Consider the following 20,341-nt stretch of genomic DNA (forward strand, 5'->3'; position numbering starts at 1 on the left):
GTGCTCGTAACCACTGAGCCATCTTTCCATCCCTCAAGAAGAATTTAAAAGGCGACTTGGTAGCTGGAGAGCATTTACCTGTTTAAAGCAGGCTTCCACCAGATTGGGAGGGAACATGTTCCTGCGAAGAAAACAGCAGTCATTGCAAAACTTCCCCAATAGCAACTCTGTCCCTTAAATACTGCTTCACTGTGTCTAAGGTAAAGACTGCATTGAATCAAGTAGCAAATGGAGGAACAGAGACACTGTGACTCGACACTGGATACATGGTTGCTCTAGGTATGGCCCATGCAATCCACATCTTTCAGGAAAGCCCCAAATTCAGCGCACACATCCTCTTCTCAGCTCATGAGAGTCTCCAGTCAGTAGATTATTAAAACCTCACTGCTTGGAGGAATCAGTGAGAACAGAGACGCTTTCCCCATCAGCAGAGTGGCTGCCTCTGGAAGTATCCAAAAGTGGTTATGTTGCTATTGTACTATGGGTCTAGGGATCAAAAGATCTGAATTAAAAGACATGATTAGTAGCATCGTGGCATAGTTTTCTCTGCGGGCTTTCAGGGAGTTAGAGACAGCATCCAAGAGTCTGAGTCTCTTTGGGAGTCAGTGGTGAGCTTGACCCAATATTTGAACTTGAGGCCTCTGTGGCAAGGTTTGTCACTTCCTCCAAGACTGTGTCAGAGTGGTGGTTGAGGAGGAGGAAACAGTCTTGCTCAGGAATGTGACAATGGCCAAGTCAATGGCCAACCACTGATGTCTCAGTTGATTCATCTGTTAAGAAGGGGAGTGGATTAAACTGTCAGTGGGATGCTAGGATGAAAGACTGGGAAAAGAGACGTGACTCATGAACTTGAGATTCTGGAGATTGTATGCCGTTGAGCTCATACTTTAAGGATATATTTACTTGTTTCTTTCTTGCTGCTATCTGGACCCTCCTGTTTTCTTTTTCTTCCAATCCGTGCTCTGTGGGGTATATGTTCCCTCTATGATGCAAGTGTACATTCAAAGAGCTTCTAGGATAAACGCCCAAGCTAAGGGAGGGGCAGGACGGCCACACACTCTTTACTGGGGCAAAAGATAAAAACTTACAGTATTCTGATGGGCCAACCAGACTGGGAATAACAAGATGTCAGCTTTCAAAGGTAAAAATTACAAAGACGGACAACATAATATTCCTAACCCAAGCTAAACATAGTAAATGTTTTAATATTCCATGAACTTAACAAAAGCATAGCTATCAGTTACTAATCTGTAGGGATCTTCTTCATTCTTTTTTATTTTTTGAAATTATAATATAGTTCTATCATTTCCCCCTTCCCTTTCCTCTCTCCAACTCCCCCCTGCACATGTACCTTCCTTATTGCTCTCACTGGGCAGGAAATATCAGACAGCTGTTACCCCTAGTGCCCTAGCATCTACTCTATGAAGAGGCTTTCAAGAAAGGGCCTCATTGTGTTTGGGTGAGGCTAACATCTGGGTGACACAAGTTTGTCCCTGGAGGGAATGGAAAGCTGCCATAAAGAAGACCCTCTTCTCCAAACGTCTCTTGACTCGCTTGTGAAATGACATTTGGAATTAGTCCCTTGGGGAAGGGACTAATTTCAGACAAGGAATGGGGAACCCTTGAAAGTGGCTGTCTAGCACAGGAAACTTTGGTTCTTTGCAGGTAAGATGGAAAGAGGGGAAAAAAAGTTAGGCTTTGACCAGGAAGATTGGTACCACACAGTGGGAGAAAGCAAAGCAGACAGGGAATCTAGAGAGGCCTGGGTTAGGACATCCTCCATTTGTCCTGGGGATCCATCCTGTATTCTGTGCTGAGCTGTAGGACCTAACCTGTATGGATTAGGATATGGATTTGCTTCTTTTCTGACTCCTCTTGGTTTTGATTAGTGGTGTTTGTTGACAGCTAAAGGGGTAATAAGAGAAAAAAGGTCCGTGTACATATCCCATCAGCCCCTTGCCTTTTCCAGTTTGATTGAAGCTTCCTCCATCTCCTTCTATTAGAGTTCCTACTCTGAGGCCTGTTTCCTACAGTGACAGTTCTTCCTGGGCTCTGCTAACAGTTCCCTTCCTGTGTCCCCTTACAGTCAAGGGTGGTGACAAACTATCTTATCTCATTATATCTTGGGACCTCCTGGACCTGTTAAGAGCCAGGATCTTGCTCTGCAGCCCAGGTGAGGCAGGCCTCGATTCTCCTGCCAAAGTCACCCAGGGCTGACTTTCAGAGTTCCTTTGGAATAGGTAGTGTGTAGAGAGAAAGAAGGCTCAAACTTTGGCTTGCTTTGATGATCATCCACTTCACTTCAACTGAGAAGACTCAATTGTAATCAGCGGTCCAGCTGGTTTATAAAATATGGCCAAAGAGTATCCTCCAACTTTTTATTACTCGTCTGCCAAATCCTTTCTTTGCAAATAGTATAGAAGAAGGATCTCTAGTCAGGAATGGTCAGAGGAACACGGAAGTCCCGGCTGAGCCACGCTGTTGTTTACCATGGACGATGATGATGCAGACTACTCATTTTAAATCGGAAATCTAAGGAACATGTCATATGCTGCTAAAAACTATTTTACAGAGCAAGATTGGGAAAAGCACATGAATAATCACCCAGTGAGTCCAGGGTGAACTGCGCAGTGGTGACAGCTTAGGGACGAGATTGTCGGAACTCCCAGCAGGGCTCATCCACTTCTTGTTCATCTCACATCTGCTATGTGAGATCGGAAGCTAGACCCTCAATATCAACTTCCGTTAGAGAAAAGGAGAGATGTGACTTCCATGTCAAGCCTGACAGGTCTGGTTCTGTCAGATACCTCTTTGAGAGTTTGGTTGGCTTCCCAAAATACGAGGGTTTGAGTGGTCAGTGTATATCCCAGAGAAAGGTTATAAGGACATACCTGATTAGATCCAGGAAGGCATCGGCAGCAGTCACTTGGACGATTTTACCTTCTCTGTACATGTTTTCCTTTGTGCCCTTTCCGGGATGGATGATGATGACAATAATTATGCCAATCACCACAGCAATGATGGTGGTAGTCATGTAATAGACTACAGCTCGCATGCCCATCTTCCCTGACGCCTTACTATCTAGGGCCGCCATTCCTGGGGAAGGCAAACAGAAGGTTTTCAGGAAGTCAATCCAAGGGATTCTCCAGTGGAAGACAAGGGGAACAGCATTTCCTTCTATACCTGCTTTCCCTCATCCCCCCCCAGAAACACCTGCTATGAGAATTTGCCAGTGAACATATGATCACCCATGCTCTACCCCAGATTGATGTTATGAGGGCCAAGGAACACCAGCTTCCTAAAGGCTCAAAGTGCAATTCATTTCTTGCCTGGGTTATTATTAGTTGGGAAACCGACACGTGTCAGTAGCGTGTGTTTGTGTATGTGAGGATGTATATAGAATTACTTGAGATTTCCACCAGGGTAGCATACATTTACTAAAGTCCAAGCGCCATGTTGAGTCACGTACATACGCTGCCACTGAATTCTTTTTGAAGCTATTATTTTAGATGCATATGGAGTCTTTCGGGTGTCTGCTATGTAACACTTGTTTTTATTACAAGCACTTGCCAATCTACAGTTTGTACTTCAGGCAAACACTGGGTTCTAAAAGCTCAAGTTCTCACATCATGTCTCTGCTGCTTTATGTCATCTCCTTTAACGAAGTTGATTTTGTGGAATTCGCCTTGTTCTTGTACCCTGTCTTCCTCTTCCTTGCCCCACAGGACACCTCATGACATGTTAAAAATACCCCTTCTCCTCGTTTTCAAGACATACTCAGTGTTTACTGAAGGGGAGGTCCAGTGTTAGTCCAGGTGAAAAGAGATGTATGGCTTTCAAGGGCTCCCTGTGGTGCAAGCTAATGGGACTTATCCCAGGATGTGCTGGGCTGGAAAACAATGGGAAAATAAACCCTCCAAAGACCAACTTAGCTATACTAACATATACAGGACTCCGGTTTCCTTTGCACTCTCTCCCCTTCCTTTCCTCGTCCTTTCCAACCCTATCACAATACTGAAATCTAATTATAATTATTGTGTAATCTAATCATAGTTTATCAGAATACTTTACTGTTTTTTTTAAGATTAGTGTGTTTGTGTGTGTGTGTGTGTGTGTGTGTGTGTGTGAGAGAGAGAGAGAGAGAGAGAGAGAGAGAGAGAGAGAGAGAGAGAGAGAGAATGTGAATGCTCACAGAGGCTGGAAGAGGGCATCAGACCCCCAGGAGCTAGAGTTACAAGCAGTTGTAAGTTGCCCAATGCAGGAACTGAACTCAGGTCTTCTGGAAAATTGGAAAGTACTGTTACCTGCTGATTTATCTGTCCAGTCCCATTATTTACTATTTAAGCTGTGTTTTCATAAGTGTATTAAAAGATAATTATAGTGTATTTCTTTTTCTTTAAATGATTTATTTACTTTTATTTCATGTGCATTTTATTTATTTATTTATATTATATTTGTGTGTCTGTGTGAGGGTGTTGAATCCCCCAGAGCTGGAGTTATATAGTTGTGAGCTATCATGTGGGTGCTGGGAATTGAACCTGGGTCCTTTGGAAGGGCAGCCATGGCTCCTAACCTGTGAGCCATCTCTCCAGACCCTTTAGTGTAATTCAGTGATATATGTCAGTGCCCACATTTATACAAACATGTTTAGGGTAAGCACTTTAAAAAGGTGTTCATGATTGTTAAGTAACTGGTTAAATTTGCCTTAAAATATTACACAAAGGTACCGAAGGAGGGATTGAAGTTCAACTTTCCATTTCAATTCCAATCATATTTGAATAGTATTGTATCATTTATAATTTTCATAAGTATTTACTTAATGATCATGTAAAGACTGGTTCTAATAAATAGCAAGTAGAATGCACTGAGAACTCAAACTTAGATCTTATGTGACTAGGTTTTGTGAATGTGTGAATGTATTACCCCTGAGACAATCAGTCTCATCTCTCACAGATGAGGAGGCTGATCGGCTTTAGTGAATGACCTTGACCTCTCATCCTGGAAACCCAGGGCTAAGTGTCCATTTACTGAGATGGTACCACTCAGTGCTTGAGCTACATTGTAACTGGGCTAGTATGTTCTCAGTAGACATGTTCATTCACAGGACTGATTCATGTGCCAAAATAGCTTTCCTTTGCTGTCATTGTAATGATATTTCCACAAAAGGGCCACCCTCTGGCAGGCCTGCCTGACTAGACACCACTTAACTACCCCATCCTTCTGGCTCTTTCCCTGCCTACTTAGAGAGTGACTGCAAGGGCTGATATCTCTGCCAGGAGGGACCAGGTGACAGCAGCGTTCTCTTCCCCTCAAAGGAGGCTTTCTTTTCCTCTGCCTCCTATCCTGCAGTCCCCAGACGTCTCTGATGCTCCTGCCCATGACTGCCAACCTACAGGCTAGTTAGAGAGAACACTGGTGGTCAAGACAGCACTGGGTCCAAAGTTGCCGACAGAGGAGGAAGCTTCTGTGCCCCTCCCCCTCCCCCTGTCCAGAGGCATGGGAATGTGATCATAGTACCCACGGCTACAGGGACAGTACCTTTAGGAAATGGTTTATAGATTTTTTTTTAATGCTTTGAATGAAAACCAAGTATCGTTTCATACTTACTAATTCTGAAATAACAAAGGCAACCAACCACCAGAAGGCATTTTCTTAGCAATAAGCCCCAAATGAAAACGATTAGGCAAAGAAGAGGTCTTGCCCACTTCTGCATATCGGCCCTTTAGTTGTGAGAGAAAATACGCTGCTGTTTCAGCTGAAGAGGATCCCGTCACTAACCAGTTCTCCACGAGAGTCCTTCTCCTACCTCCTGCTCCTGGGATACTTCAGCTTCTAAAACTAAAAACAACGCGAAGAACAAGGCCATATAGTGTTGTCAGGGAAACAGCATGGCGGATGTGTGCAATTTGTTCCTCACACAACGGCCTTGCAACTAGTGGGGCCGGGGAAACGATCGGAGGATTTTGGAAGACAAACCGCAAGCAAGCAGGACATTGTTCTTCCTCTCCCACACCTGAACTCTGTACCCACCCTCCCTCCCCCACATGATGAAATATGAGAGACCAAGTTCTACAGCAGAGACTAAACACACAGGCAGTGAGAGTCTGGGGCAAGGTTAGAGTACTAAATCACTTTCGTAAAAAAGGGAACTTCGGCAGGAACGTCCCAAATGTTTAGAGAGGGAAAGTTTGCATAGATTCTTGTCATTTAGTTTAAAATATAGGGGAGGAAAGGGCATTGAGGCGGCGGGAGATGCGAAGTCACTTGGGTGTGGGAGCGTGTTACGACAGCCGTGTAGTCATCTAACATGTCTGAGATCACATTCCAGAGTGAGGCATAAAGATAATGATCTCACCGGTCTCTGTTTGCTCATTTGACAGCTCACCTCAACATCTGTATGAGAACAAAGCATCCTGGACTCCAGCATCCTGGACTCGAAAGAAATCCTATATTGTGTTCTTGTAAAGTACTACGACGGCTCTCCCAGGTACGACCATATGCCCTTAAGGGTTGTATGTTTTGTATTAACTGCTGTGTTCATCCGCAGGCTCGATCATCAAATCCTGATGCTGTATATTCACGTAACTCCAGGGCCTGGCAAAATGCAGATGTCATTGGTACTGTTTTGTGGGTAAAGAGACAAGAGCCCAGGATATCACAGCTAATAACCGCGGTGGCAGGCTCCAAACCACACTGCTGAAAGACCACCTTGCTGGTTCCCTCCTTCCAGGGGCGGTCCACATAACACTTCTTGTTGCCCATGTTGACTTTCCCTACCTTTTCTGTGTTGAGTTGAGATAAGCTACTTGGTTTGAGGAGGACACTGTTTATTATAGGGACGTAATTATGGAGAAAGCCTCTGCATGTCTTAGATCTGCCCAAGGGCCAAGCTGAGTGGTCCCTGTCACAGGAAGGACTAGCTAGGAGCTGATCTGGTAGTGCAAACCTTCCCTCCAGTCCTGGCAACGTGGTCCAGAGCAGGCTGGCATGTGGGAACGGACGGAGGAGGGACATTCATTTTTCTGACTGTGAGCAGGTTTTGCTTCTGAAAAATCTGCTCCTCAGTAAGCGATTATTGTGCAAGTAGCCATTCCTGAAAACCTTCAATCTGCAAAGTAGTTAAGCACTAAAAAGAGATGAAACAAGGTCCTTTCTAGACTATTAAAGATAACAAATTGCTACAAATACCTGGGTGCCATAAGAAGCAAGCTTCTTGTAGCAAATATAGAATAACTTTTTTTGACTGATGAAGGAAGTCCTTGGGTAATCAGTTTAGCACAACAAATATGCGCCAAAAAAATTCATGGAGAAATATTTTGGAGGGGGAAGAGAGGCGTATTTCCTGTATACTATGTGGAACTCTGAATTGTGAATTAAATTTCCTTTGATACAATGTTTTGTATGACTTGGATAAATGAAATATGTCTTCAGCCAAGTTTTAAAGGGGCACATACATAACACCAGGCTCCCGAGGTTCTGTCGTTTTCATGGATTCCTCTAAAAAATCTATGCCTTACAAACGAACGTGTTTCAGTCTGCTTCCCTCACAATTCCTGTCTCTGGTTTTGGAACGAGAAATCCAAAGCAGCCTTCTGTTTTGAATTGTCTTTCCATGCATCCTTAGGACACTTCATTGTTCTTCCCAGGCCCCTGGACCAGGCCCAGGAGGGACAGAAAGGGCAGTCAGTGGCAGTTCCTGATTCAAGAAGATTGCTCTGCTCCGGTTTGGGATTCTTTTTAGATGTGTTCCTTCTTCACAATGCACTCCCAAGCTTGCATCTAATGAAAGCCGCCTGTTCCCAGCCCTCCTAGAATTTCAAGATGGGCAAACTTACAGCAAGGAACTCGAGGATGAACATGTACCGTATTCACGGGAGTACGAGGTGATGTGGTTTTTAAAGACAGGAAAATTAAACTCTAAAAATACCGTTTATTTCGTGCCTGTATAGTAGATAGAGAAACTAGTCCTGGCATCTTGAGCACCTGCCTGCTGTTGAGTATTGGGCAAATGGTCACTTACAAAGGTGTTTGGAACCAGAGGGTCAAAAGGTCACAGAGGAAGGGGCAGTGGAGTTAGGGCATGAGCACCCAGCAAGTCATTTTAAATCCCTAACTAAAACTCTGCAAACATCTTTTGTATTGCAGTATTTTCTTCTGGGCTCTTTAAAGATTAGGCAAAATGAGAGTTCTATGATTCTATTCGCCTTTGCGTGAATCTTTAAAAGTCAGGCTTCAAATTGTTGGTGAAGAATGATGTGTCATATTGGGCCTGGTGGTCTATAGACCTGTCAAACTCTAGCTACTCAGGAGCTCAGGATTGTAAGTCCAGGGTCAGCCTGGGCTTGCTAACGGTGTGGGCCGGGGCTGTGGCTCTGCGGTACAGCATCCGCACCCTCCTGTCTTAGCTTCTCTGCTGGCTGGTCTCCTCCATCCTCCCAGGGGCAATTGTTGTCGTTCTGTCTTCCCAGACTTAGACAGAAGAGTGTGTGAACCAACAAAGAGACGACAAAAGAAAAGTAGACAGGAAAGGTAAGGTCTAAAGGTGAGTGCTTACTTTCTCAGGTTGTACTTTAGTGGGTCATGACTGTATTTTTTTTTTTTAAATCAACTAACAGAAGAGAACAGCACAGAAAATACTAGAAGATATCACATGCGATAAAGATGGGCCGTGTTTGGTGGAGATGTTTTTCAGCTTCTGACCTGCAGATATGAATGTGCCGGGCCACACTGAAAGATGCATTTGTCATTTTGGGTTCAGCTTTATAAACCCTGGCTCTACCCCCACTAAGCTGACGGCAGGGCTCCATCTTCCCTTCTCTTCACTACCGTTACCCATGACTCTGGGCTCCTCCTCTGACCTCAGGGCTAGCGTCTTTTTGTGATCAGGTCAAAGGAGTAAGGGTGTTGATTTCCAGTGTCTGCTCAGTTCTGTCACGAGCCATTTCCCACCTAAAAATCATTACAGGAACCATCACCCTGGGGAGTCTGCAGGGAACCCCACACCCATAATTATGTTCTATTGACAGAACCTACCCCACACCCAATTAACTGTTACCTGTTAGCGGAACGCGCCTCACATTCCAGCTATCCAGGGAACCAGGTGTGGCAACTCGGGACTTCTTGGCCTACGTGATGAACCTGAACACAGGGGCTATATAAACAGCAACCATGATCCTAATAAAGGGGTCTTTGACAAATCTGCTTAGCCTCATTCTTCTGTCCTAGCTCATTCCCTTCCAGGTAGCGCCCCTTCGAGACCCTAGAATAACTGATTGCAGGGTGGGTTACAAACCCCTAGACTGAGTAACCCACCAAACGCAATCGACACAGTTCATCTGAACAGAACTCTTTCAGGCATTAGGATAAAGGAAAAGCTGCATTTCATGGAGTCGTCTACAAAGAAGGCAATTTCCTCTGTGTGTGATGTGTGCATGTATGTGTGTGTGAGTGAGGGGCGCCTGAGTGTGCGGAGTCAAAGGAGGTGCCCAAGTGCCCTCTTTTGCTGCCTTAGTCCCTCGAGACAGGGTCTCTCACTGAACCCGGAGCTTGTCAGGTTTTCTGGACAAGGATGATCCTGGCAAACCCCAGATCTCCTCTTGTCTTTGTCCCTCATGGCATTTAGATTACAAGAACATATAACTAGAGTAGCTTTTTCCTTTTAATTCAAAATCTAATTTCCATACAATGTATTTGATTCTATTCCTTCCCCCTCTCCAACTCCTCCACATCCTTCCCACCACCTCTCTCCCCACCCAACTTCACATTTATTCTTTCTGTCTCTCACTTTGTCTTCCTCAGCAAAAGCAAAATCCTGAAAGTCAAACAACTGTCTAAAAACAAAACAAAACAAAACCCCCCACAAAACCAATAACACAACACAACAAAACAACTAGGCCATTTTCAATTGGATTTAAAGCCTATTCCAATGAGAACGAATCCATACTCACCAACATTAAAGTGGCAGAGATCCTGAGGCTAGATGGGCTGTGGGCATAGGGAAACCCAACGACTATTATTCTGCTAGATGAGCGTAGCCATAAAATGAGTCCTAATGGCACACTGCTAAACCATAAATCAGTGCCTTTGTATGACTCGGATAAATGAATATGTCATAAATCAGTGCCTTTCTCAGCCCTCATAGCAGGAGTTTCTCTTGGCAGTGGATGGTAATTCATACAGAGACCCACAACTGGACGGTGTGCAGGGAGGGAGAGTCTTTGGAGTGCTCAGTGCTTCCTCCAGAGGCTCAGAGACTGATGTGAAAGAGAGGGCAGAAAGATCGGAAGAGTAGAGGGGACTAGATGACCCCGAGGGAACAATGTCTTCCAGACCGGACAGGATGGATGCACCTGTGAGCTTACAGAGACGGTGACAGCATGCCCCAGACCTGAATAGGTTCAACCCAGATGAAATCTCAGCACTGAGAAAAAAAGGTACACGTACAACCCCATGCTTATCCAAGGAGCACTTTGCAATTGGTACCTCTGGGACGGGGAAAATCAGTTTCGTCAAGTGGAGTATCACTAGGTACATCAACCACGGTCCAGGACAGGCCTCGTGCTCATAGTTGACTAACACAGAACGGACACCAGAGTCAGCTTTTTAAGTGGGTGCTGGGCGTCCGAATGTGGGTCCTCAGCCTCCTACTTGCACCTCAAACTTTTTCAGTAAGTCATTTCCCCAGCGTTTTCTTTTCTCTTCTTTTTGTGACAGGGTCTCACTATGTAGCTATAGCTGACCCAGAAAGCACCATGTGGCCCTGCAGTCATGACAACGCTTCTCTCTCAGCCTCCTGAGATTGCAAGCGTGGGCCATCCTGAGCGTTAAATCATCTCCACAAAGGCTGACAGAGATTTCGCAGCGTTCGCTGCCAGTTCAGTTACAAATACTTTCCTGTGTTTTTGTTTGTTTGTTTTCACTGCAGCCAAAGTTTCAGTCCTAATGATGGCTGATCATATCGAAGAACCTGTCGTTTTGTTATCCTGGGATGCCATTTCACTTTGGAAGGGTGTGCACGTGAAAACAACAGGGGCGCTAACACTTGGCTGCTTGTGGCGGCGTCTAATTTGTCGGGAAAACTGATTTTTTAATCTGACCTCTAAAACTGGTTAACATACCTTTGAGTTACAGTGCTCCCTAGGAAAATAAAGCATAGAAAGGTAAACAAGGAATGCCTTTCTGAAAGATTGGCCAGTGGAGGTGAGGGGAGTCAGTGGAGCGGACAATATTATTAGTGGCAGAAAAAGCCAAATAAACCACTTTGCTCCTCAGATTGCAAGGGCTAAGCAGACAGACTATTTTCTTTTTCTGTGGCCGTAGCTGTGGTGCGATTTTTTTTTCTTTTTTTGGCTTTACATAGAAAAAGCAGGGAGGGGAAACTGAGGCCCATCATGGCTACCTCTAATATCAGAGCCAAAGTATCTGTTGGCTTAACCTTAGCTTGGACTCGCCCTCCCTTAGCCATTCAGGCAATGAGATCCCCGAGTGCCCACGCTTTCCCTCTGTCAGTTCTGGTCCTAATCCAGCCCTGGAATTCTGGTGGTGCTGTTTACTCTGGACCCTACCCCAGGGACTTCCTGTCACTCTCAGCGAGGTCACCGGAAATGGTCGCAGGGGGCAACGCTGAAATTCTTGTCTCAGAGGCTCCCAGCTGTGGGTGCGAGCCCCCCCTGTGAGGTGGTTTAGATACCCATTTACCCTTCACAGTAGCCCATCCTTTGCTCACAGTATTGGAATGTGCCACACAATATGCTTTTTTGAAGAGGAACCAGAGAGTAATTCATCTTCTTTATGTGTGCTAAGCAGAGCAAGAGGGAGAGGCAAGCGGGCCCGCGACAGGCAGGGGAAGAGTGATTAGTAACAGCTGACAGCCTCGGACCAAGACCCTTTCTTTGGTTACCTCATTGTAACAGGTCTGGCACAAAGGAAGCACTGTCTCCCTGCCAAGATTTAGAAACCCCCGGACCACGGAAAGGAGCAGGAAAAAGACAAGCGTGAGCCGGGTAGAGGGGACAGCGGGGGTGATCAGAGACGCTCAGGTCAACACCTTCGTACCTGTAGAGCTAGCGGACTTTGAGAGTACTCCCCTTTCTAGTGGGGAGACGTGCCTTCCTCTGCGTGGTAGGCCTCTAGCGGCACTGCCAGGGGCCCTAATAGTGGGAAAGTGGGTGAATTCGCTAGCGGAATGAGCCTGTGGAGGCGGTCAATGGCTCTGGGTTAATGAGGGGAAGGAAGTCTTTTGAGGGCCAGAGCCCCAGCTGAGGAACCTTCCTCTGTCCCCCCCCCCCACTCCCAAATCACAACTAGCAACCAACCACTGGAGGAGTAGTATGGGATTTCCAAAGCAAGTGTTTTTACAGTTAGGCTGTGTTTCTCTGCTGTGGAGAAGACCTTCCTGCAGGCCTCTTTTTAAAATGAAGATGCCTGGGACAATTTGTCTCCTAGCTGCCAGAATCTTGAATGGCCATAGCAGATCTTACAACTGGGCCCCACGTGTACAAAGTTAACCAGAGGATGTCTGTAGTTGAGTGCAGAACATGTCAGGTTTGTGTGTGTGTGTGTGTGTGTGTGTGTGTGTGTGTGGGTGGTGGTGGTGGTGGTGGTTGCTTTTTCTTTCTTCCCACACAAGGCTTGCTCCCACACAGAAGAGAAGGAACTGCAATGAAAGCCCCATAGAAGTAGAAAGCAGCATGGATGCTGAAAACCAATTCAAAAGAACAGCAGAGGCAGGACAATGGCTCAGGCCCAGTGTACATCCTCTTGGGGTCAAAAAAGCCACATGCGTCCATGCAAACCCATATTCATTCCCCCCCCCCCCCCCCCCCCCCCAATCCTTGGCATGCCACTATCCTGGAACCAGAACCTAATTTGGATTGGGATTGAGGTTCAAGTTCAAGGCCCAAGCCTGAAATTAGATTTTTTAAAAAAAAAAAGATGTTTTTTTTTTTAAAATCAGTCAGAATAAACCTTACTTATCTATATCCTAAATTAAATATAAATCTTATTTATTCTTTAAAAGAATATATTTAAAAGCCAAATTCAGGTCCACTTTCTGATCAGTTAGAGCATTCCATCTGGGCGGTGGTGGCACACACCTTTAATTCCAGTGCTGGGGATGGAATTAAGGCTGGGAATTAAGACAGACAGAAGGGTGTGTAGAGAGAAGAGAACTGATTGACTGACAGGAAGAAAGAAAAGACAAAACAGAGATCGGGAAACCGAAAAGCAGAGGAACAAGAACCGTGGAGGAGAAAAGTTCAGTTGGCGCCTTTATCTCGCTGCTATTTCTTGGCTGTGGCCCGTGACTCCCTTTTGGCTATGATTAGCTTTCTCAGCATTTAAAAGCTCATCGATTGTTCTTATCTAATCTAGAAAGGAATAGACACACCCAAGGAGTCAGAGATTATATTTTCGCAGCTACCTGAGCCAAACTATAAAGCGGTATCAGCCCTCGAGGGAAACGGTCCTCAGGTCTGGAGCCAGTCAGCCTTTCCCATCCCTGTCCTCTGCGCAGTATGACCTGTTTCCCCCTGTAACAGGAAAAGCTGTGTTGTGGCCCCAGGCAAAGGGGCAACAATGGATTGAAGGTTTCCTGAGGTTTTACAAGCAACACTTTCCCTACTTGCTGCTTTCTAGAGAAGAGGTAGATCTCTGGCTGCTGTTTGAGCTCAGCAGTGCTCTAGAGCATTCGTTCCTTTTGCTTAGTTAAAGGCTTTTCCTACTTCAAAGCCATCACTCCCCTATTTTAAAGGCTTTTCAGCGGGTGATTAGGATCCTTTAAAAAATTCTCCGAAGAAAATTGGACAGTTTCTTACATCAAACTACATTTATTGCCAATGGACCAGCAATCCTGGGAGTGGTCTAGGATGGCTCTGTAGCCTTGGCTGTCCTGAGCTCACTATGTAGCCTAGGCTGGCCTTAAACGCTTCTCAATAAACTACATTACCAAAAGTCCAGAGATCCAAAAGCATGAAGAAAAGAAAAGACCCAGAGGTGACCTTTGGTTGACTTGAGAGTGATGATGTATGGGCCTGGTTGGTAGAGAAAAATTTTAACTCAGAATTCAGGAATAGGGTAGATGGCGATGAAGCCAATGGGGAGGCAACCAATGGGGAAGCAGTCAATGGGGATACAACCAATGGGGATGCAGCCAATGGGGAGGCAACCAATGGGGATGCAGTCAATGGGGAGACAACCAATGGGGATGCATTCAATGGAGAGGCAACCAATGGGGATGCAGCCAATGGGGAAGTAATCAATGCGATGCAGCCAATGGGGATGCATGGGGGATGTTGCTAAGGAGAAATATCGTGCTCAGAGGCACGGTAGAGGGAAACACGATTCAAGCATGGATTTTAAATGAATGATTCATGGCTGTGGCTGGCCCATTACAATGAGAGAGTTGGAGAAGTGGCAAAGTTGTTTTTAACACTATCCTGCTGGTCCTAAAACGGTATTTATTGTTGACACATTTTTTTTCATTCATTCGTGGATTAAATCACGATGATGATTCTTCTCAATGTTCAGGCTAGAGGCCTGAGTCTATCTGCGGTGGTACTCACAAGAGGGGAAGTGGTACAGTTTCGATTTCAAAACAAAACCAACAAATAAAACCAGCATCAAACATCTGCTTAGGAACATCGGTTATCCTCCGAGACACCTTTTTATTTCCTTCTGGAAGTAAGTATCTAGAGCAAATCTGACCCACAACCATCAGGGCAATTTGGTCATCCTTCCTCTTACTAAATACCCTACTCCAAGGGTTGTCCTGTGTCATCATTTCCCAAGGTTCATTAACTGCAATGTATTTTCCACCCAAACCACTGTCCTCACGCTCTGTCCCCAAGCTTTTTACAGATCTGTTTTCCACTCTCCGCCTCATCCGGCTCTCCCAGCCAGCCTAGACTGCTCAGTATTCCTCAGCATGCCATGCTGGAGTTTTCCTGTCTCCACATCTTTACTCTCAGGTCTTCCTCATTTCCTGTACAAATCTTACAGCCAGCCCAACCCCCAAATTCCCACAGCACATTCTTTGTGCTTCTTGCTTTCCGGGTCTGCTTTGTTTTACGGTCATGTGCCTACCTGTCTGGCTCTCCATTTATATGGCCAAATCCTTGACGCTAGTGGCCAGCAATGTCTCTTCCTAGCTTTATTGCCGGCACTGGTTTGCACACTGCCTTGCTCGAAATGGGAGCCTCATAAATGTATCTTGGACTGGATTCAACACCCTCTTAATGGCCACTCTGCTTTGTCAAAGTCCCTCCTGAATGCGCCTGGAACACAGCGCGTTACTTCCAACTCAGTGTGACCACTGCAGAGTAAAGTGAACTATTAATATTTCTACTGTGGAAGCACACAGCTACATTCATTCTCTTTTAGCCATCACTTCCTACCGTGGCTTCATATTAAGCTTTTAGCCACAGGAATTGCTGCCAAGCTCAGTCGCTCCCATCCTGCCGTTGCGCAACTGCCTTTTGAATCTAAAAGTAGAAGTGTACATCTCTTGCCTACTCCACTTCATCTTCTTGGGTTCCATCCAGCACTGTTGAAGTCATTTTCATTGCGAGTGCAGGCATTTGCAACAAAAGCCATCTTTTGTTTTCTTTCTTTCTCTCTTTCTTTTCTTTTTGGTGGTGATGGTCGGAGGGGGGTGTGTGTGTGCGAGAGGGGACTTATACCATCTGAAAACACCAGTAAGTGGTTTCCATGTCTTTGAGTTGTTGATAAAATACAGAACAGGATGGATTTTTCTGGGAAAAGTACACTGGGGTATTTTGCGAGGGGTTTTCCCAGGTTAACATAGAACCTTAAATACTCGAGATACAAATGTTCAGTTGCATTACAGTCTCGCTCATCATCTTTTGTGTTTGTTTCTTTGTTGTTGGAGGCAGGGTCTCGCTGTATAGCCCTGGCTGTCCTGAACTCACTGTGTAGCCTGGGTGGGTCTTGAAAATGCCTCCATCTTTCTGCGTCTCCCTCCTGAGTGCTGGGATTACGTGTGTGTGCCACCACATCTGGCCGCTTCAGTGTTTCTATCAAGCTCTCTTACTGATGAACATATTAGGGGAGAGTTTACATTTTCCATTCTTATCACCAAGGTTACCATAAAGTTAACAACCAAGAAGTCATAGCAAAGGAGCACGCTTTTGGTGGCGCACGCCTTTAATCCCAGCACTTGGGAGGCAGGGGCAGGCGGGTCTCTGTGAGTTTGAGGCCAGCCTGGTCTACAAGAGCTAGTTCCAGGACAGGCTCCAAAATCACAGAGAAACCCTGTCTCGAAAAACAAAAACAAAAAGAAAGAAAGAAAGAAAGAAAGAAAGAAAGAAAGAAAGAAAGAATCCTTAGTACATGGAGCTATTGCAAGATCTTCTGAAAAAAAAGTTAAGGCTGAGCTTTTAACTTTAGGAAATAAATTTTGTAAAAGTATCACACTGTATATGCTAAGTATTTACGTTCATACTCAATAATGCTACCCATCAATCAGAAAATGATTTAACCAGATTAAGGTGGACAGTTAAGTGATCAGAGTGGCAATAACTCGGGGCTCAACATTTACAGCTTCAGCTGCAAGCTGCGTGTCACAGAATCACTGAGAGCTACCAATGTCCAGGCTGGTTTCCAGCTTAAGTAAACCATACAGTATGGCTTTTAACTTGCTTAAAATGCATTTATTTGTTTATTTACTTACTTATGTGCTGCTGGGCTGAACTCAGAGCCCAGGACAAGTCTCAGCAAGCCTCCCCTAGAGCCACATTCCCACCCCTGCCCTCATTTCCATGCAAGGGAAATGGAGTTACTGAGAACATCAGTCCACCGGGAATCCACAAACCCCCTTGGAAACCAAGTCTGTCATCAGAAAGCCAAAATTAGCCATCTAAACCTGAGGCTAAGTTAGAGCCCAGGCTCTCCTTGTTTGGCAAGCTGTACCAATGACCCCAAAAGGCTCCCTGGTGTACAAAAATGACACTATTTGTCGTGGGTGCAGCCAGGACTGAAGGAAAGTGTCACAGCTTTTGCTTGCATGAGTTGCTCAAGGCCCTGCTTTAACATGAATGTGAAACCAGTGCACTAACAGACCTGAAACCTTCCCAGTCTTGCAAAGTCATGTGCTTTCTTGGCAAACTCCTTTTTCTTTCTTTTTCCTTTTTCTTACAGGGGTTGGGGTGTCGCAAAAATTAGTTTTCCGGGGAGCAACCCCCACAGTAGTAGTGAGCAGGACTCAGGAGGCGTGTCAGCTGAACGTGCAGAGAAACACACTCATTGTCCTCTCTGACACTGGCCAGCAATGGCCAGTGGGGATGCCAGGAGGACCTGGGCCACGGCTAAAGAAATATTGCTCTCTAGGCTGCCCCTGCATGTAAGACCTCATGCCTGACCCTCTCCACCAAGGAAGGCAAAAGGCTTCTGAAGTTCGTGCTCATGATGCTAAAACAGAATCTAAGAATAGTGACTGGTGCTAGCCCAGACTCAGGTTAGATGGTGTACAGCCAAGGTCCCCACAGAGCCCACCTCCCAGTGCAAAGGGTCTTTTTTTGTTATTCTCACTGCTACTACGATTTCCACGGCACAAATGAGCTCCAAATATAAGGGGGGCTTTCACAACCAGTCAGGGCTGAGTGTAGTATAGAAACTAGTCTGGTAGCCCTTAAGTTTATTTTCTTAAAAACCAAGCAGGAATTACCAGAAATAAGCCCGCGGTAGCCTGAGTATTCTCTGTCCCTTTTGCTGGGCCCCAGTTTAACTTTCCAGATGTAAACATCTTGCTGCAGAAGAGAGAGATGAACGGACTAGAGGCCAAGGTTAGCAGCTCCACGCTTTCCCTCATCAGTGTTTTGCCAGAGGAGTTCAGTATCGGATGAATGAGTAGCCTTAGCTAGGCTGCTGCACAGAACTCGGAGCACAAATGCAACTAGGACTGGAAAAAGGAATGCAGCATGGTTGCACTTGCTGTCGGGACTATTCCCAGCATGCTCAGTGACAGCCCAGAGCTGTAAAGGGTTTGATGGGAAAATGAAGGAAATGCTGAAGTCGATGCCTCTGAGATGAATATCAACTGTCTTTGTAAAACACCTCCTGGATACTCTGGAGCATCCTTCAAAAGGGGATAAGTGCAAACTATTTTAAGTTGGGAGGTGAGAGAAAGAAAGATGAATAGAATACCAATCAGATATTAATCAGAACGTAAGACAGGCAGATGAACCGGAAGTTCTGTTTTGAAGTGAAGTTTGGAGCATAAGAACATTTTCACTGGCTCTGACAACACCCTCTACATTTTCAGTGCTTCGAAATCTGGGGTGTATTTCTCAGCAGCTCTTGGAGGGACCTCACAGTCGCCTGAGACTGATTCTGAGTCTTCTGAGCTTAAGTGGACAAAGAAGAAGGCATTGACATTTTCCATGTTCTCGTCTGACCATCCTTGGCTATCTCATTTGGGATACACGTTTCGAGCACTGACTGTGCTGGCAGTAGGAGCAATAGGCGGAAATGCCGCATAGCCTGTGCTCTCAAAGCCTGACCGCCCCGGGGAGCACAGTGTCTTATCAGATCTGTCGCACAGAATGTGAAGTTGAGAAAGAAGGGTCCGCATGCTGCAGTAGAATGGGGACGGGGACTAATGATGCGGACGTTGGTGTTCCGGCAACACCTCCTGCTGTTGGCTAGAGAAGCTCATCTCAAGAGAAGGAGGGATTTAACTGCCCAGTTGGATCTGTTCATACACGTTTACCACAGCTCACCAGAAGCCAAGGATTTAGCAGGGATCTGCCAGAACCAAGGAAGAAGTTACGAGACCTGGTGAGGGGAGAAACACGGAACCGGCAATTGAATGTTTTTTGTGAACGTGAGAACATGGGAACACATGGAGAGCTTAAAGGCTGCTGAAATTCTAAATAGGAGACAAGAAATACCCCAACTCCTGAGGGCTAGCATCTCTCATGATGCCCAGCACCTGTTCTCGTCTGATACGAGCCATCTCCTTGGGGAGGAAAACATCGGAATGGAACGCAGCTGCCGAGAATTGCGCTGCTACGCAAGCTGCTTCCTTACCGCAAACCCGCGAGGGAACGCTAGGGGGACACCGCTCCCGGACATGCGTGTTCGGTCAAGATCCAGGTCTCTAGGAAGTATGGGGACCCTTCAGGAGTCCGTCTTAGAAACCACATCAAGAAGCAAACGAGATTTCAATCTGAGTTCTCACACGGTTTTTTGAAGCCGCCCCTGTGTTCTCCAGCAGAGGCACCGTGGTTTTCTGCACTTTAATCCAGAGCATTTCACAGGATTTATGACAACCCTATTATGTTCCCCAGTTCAACTTTGGGAGGTATTAACTTTATTCTTGGTCTAGAAACCATGTGTGTGTGTATCAATTTCCTAAGAGTTGTTCCTGATAACAGCTTGCATTTTGCATCTCCATCCTACAGTGACTCTGGAAGAAGCCGCGTGCGACACAGCAGTGTGGGTAACATGCAGCTAGGTTGGGTTACTTCCATTTTTCACTGGGCATTTAGGCCCAGTTCTTGCTGTGTGGGTAACTATGGGAATTCTCCGGAGGCTGGCAGAAGACGTGAATCTAGGGCTTTGTGTCAGTAACTGTACACCTGTTATTGATGCAGGCTATGAAAAGAGCACACTAGTCACACGCTGTTCTGTTTGTACGTGATTGTACTGAGCTCTGGGAGAGGGAGAGATGCCCTTTCTCCCCTCGAAAGTCACTGAGAGACAGCTATTACGTTGTAGTGTAAATGTAACTTCTGAACTTTGAGGATGTGTAGTCCTGGGTACTGAGGGTGAGTGTGTGTGTGTGTGTGTGTGTGTGTGTGTGTGTGTGTGTGTGTAGTGTGTGTACATGCCCATTCTAGTTGGAGCTGGGATGCCAAAACATATCTTTCTTCACATCCAGAAATGCCTGTCAGGAAAGGGACTTAGCTGGCAAGCAGAAAACTCCCATGTCATGCTTACTGCTGTCACGGCAGGCTGACACAGTCACGTATCCTAGGGCGGATTGCGTGCTTGCATGCCACAGCTTTAAACAGGTATTCCACCAGTAGTAACTGAAAGACTGAGTCAGTGAATCTTTCCAGGAAAAGTATGATAAAGCTATCTGACTGGGAGAGAGAGAGAAAGGAAGGAGGGAGGGAGAAAGAAAGGAAGGCAGGCAGGCAGGAGGAAGGAAGGAAGGAAAGAAGGAATGAAGAAAAGAAGGAAGGAAGGAAGGAAAGAAGGAATGAAGAAAAGAAGGAAGGAAATCCAACTGCATAAATTGGCATTAGGAAACAAAATATCTCTTAGGCCAATCTCTCTCTCTCTCTCCCTCTCCCTCTCCCTCTCCCCCTCCCTCCCTCCC

At 45.8% G+C, this 20,341-nt stretch overlaps 1 protein-coding gene across 2 annotated transcripts in view; it reads right to left on the reverse strand.

The window, feature by feature from the left end:
- Slc1a3 (solute carrier family 1 member 3) overlaps positions 1-20,341 on the reverse strand; it is a 74,902-nt gene that overhangs the window by 14,313 nt on the left and 40,248 nt on the right. For both annotated transcript variants that reach the window (XM_050138975.1, XM_050138976.1), the window contains 2 exons: positions 2,892-3,096; positions 79-121 (listed from right to left, as the gene is read on the reverse strand). In XM_050138975.1, the coding sequence (XP_049994932.1) occupies positions 79-121; positions 2,892-3,096 (248 nt within the window). The remainder of the gene's footprint in view (positions 1-78; positions 122-2,891; positions 3,097-20,341) is intronic.

The sequence above is a fragment of the Alexandromys fortis genome, unplaced genomic scaffold (assembly GCF_014885135.2).
Source record: "Alexandromys fortis isolate MF-2015 unplaced genomic scaffold, M_Fortis_MF-2015_v1.1 scaffold_37, whole genome shotgun sequence".
In the NCBI taxonomy this organism is placed as follows: domain Eukaryota; kingdom Metazoa; phylum Chordata; class Mammalia; order Rodentia; family Cricetidae; genus Alexandromys; species Alexandromys fortis.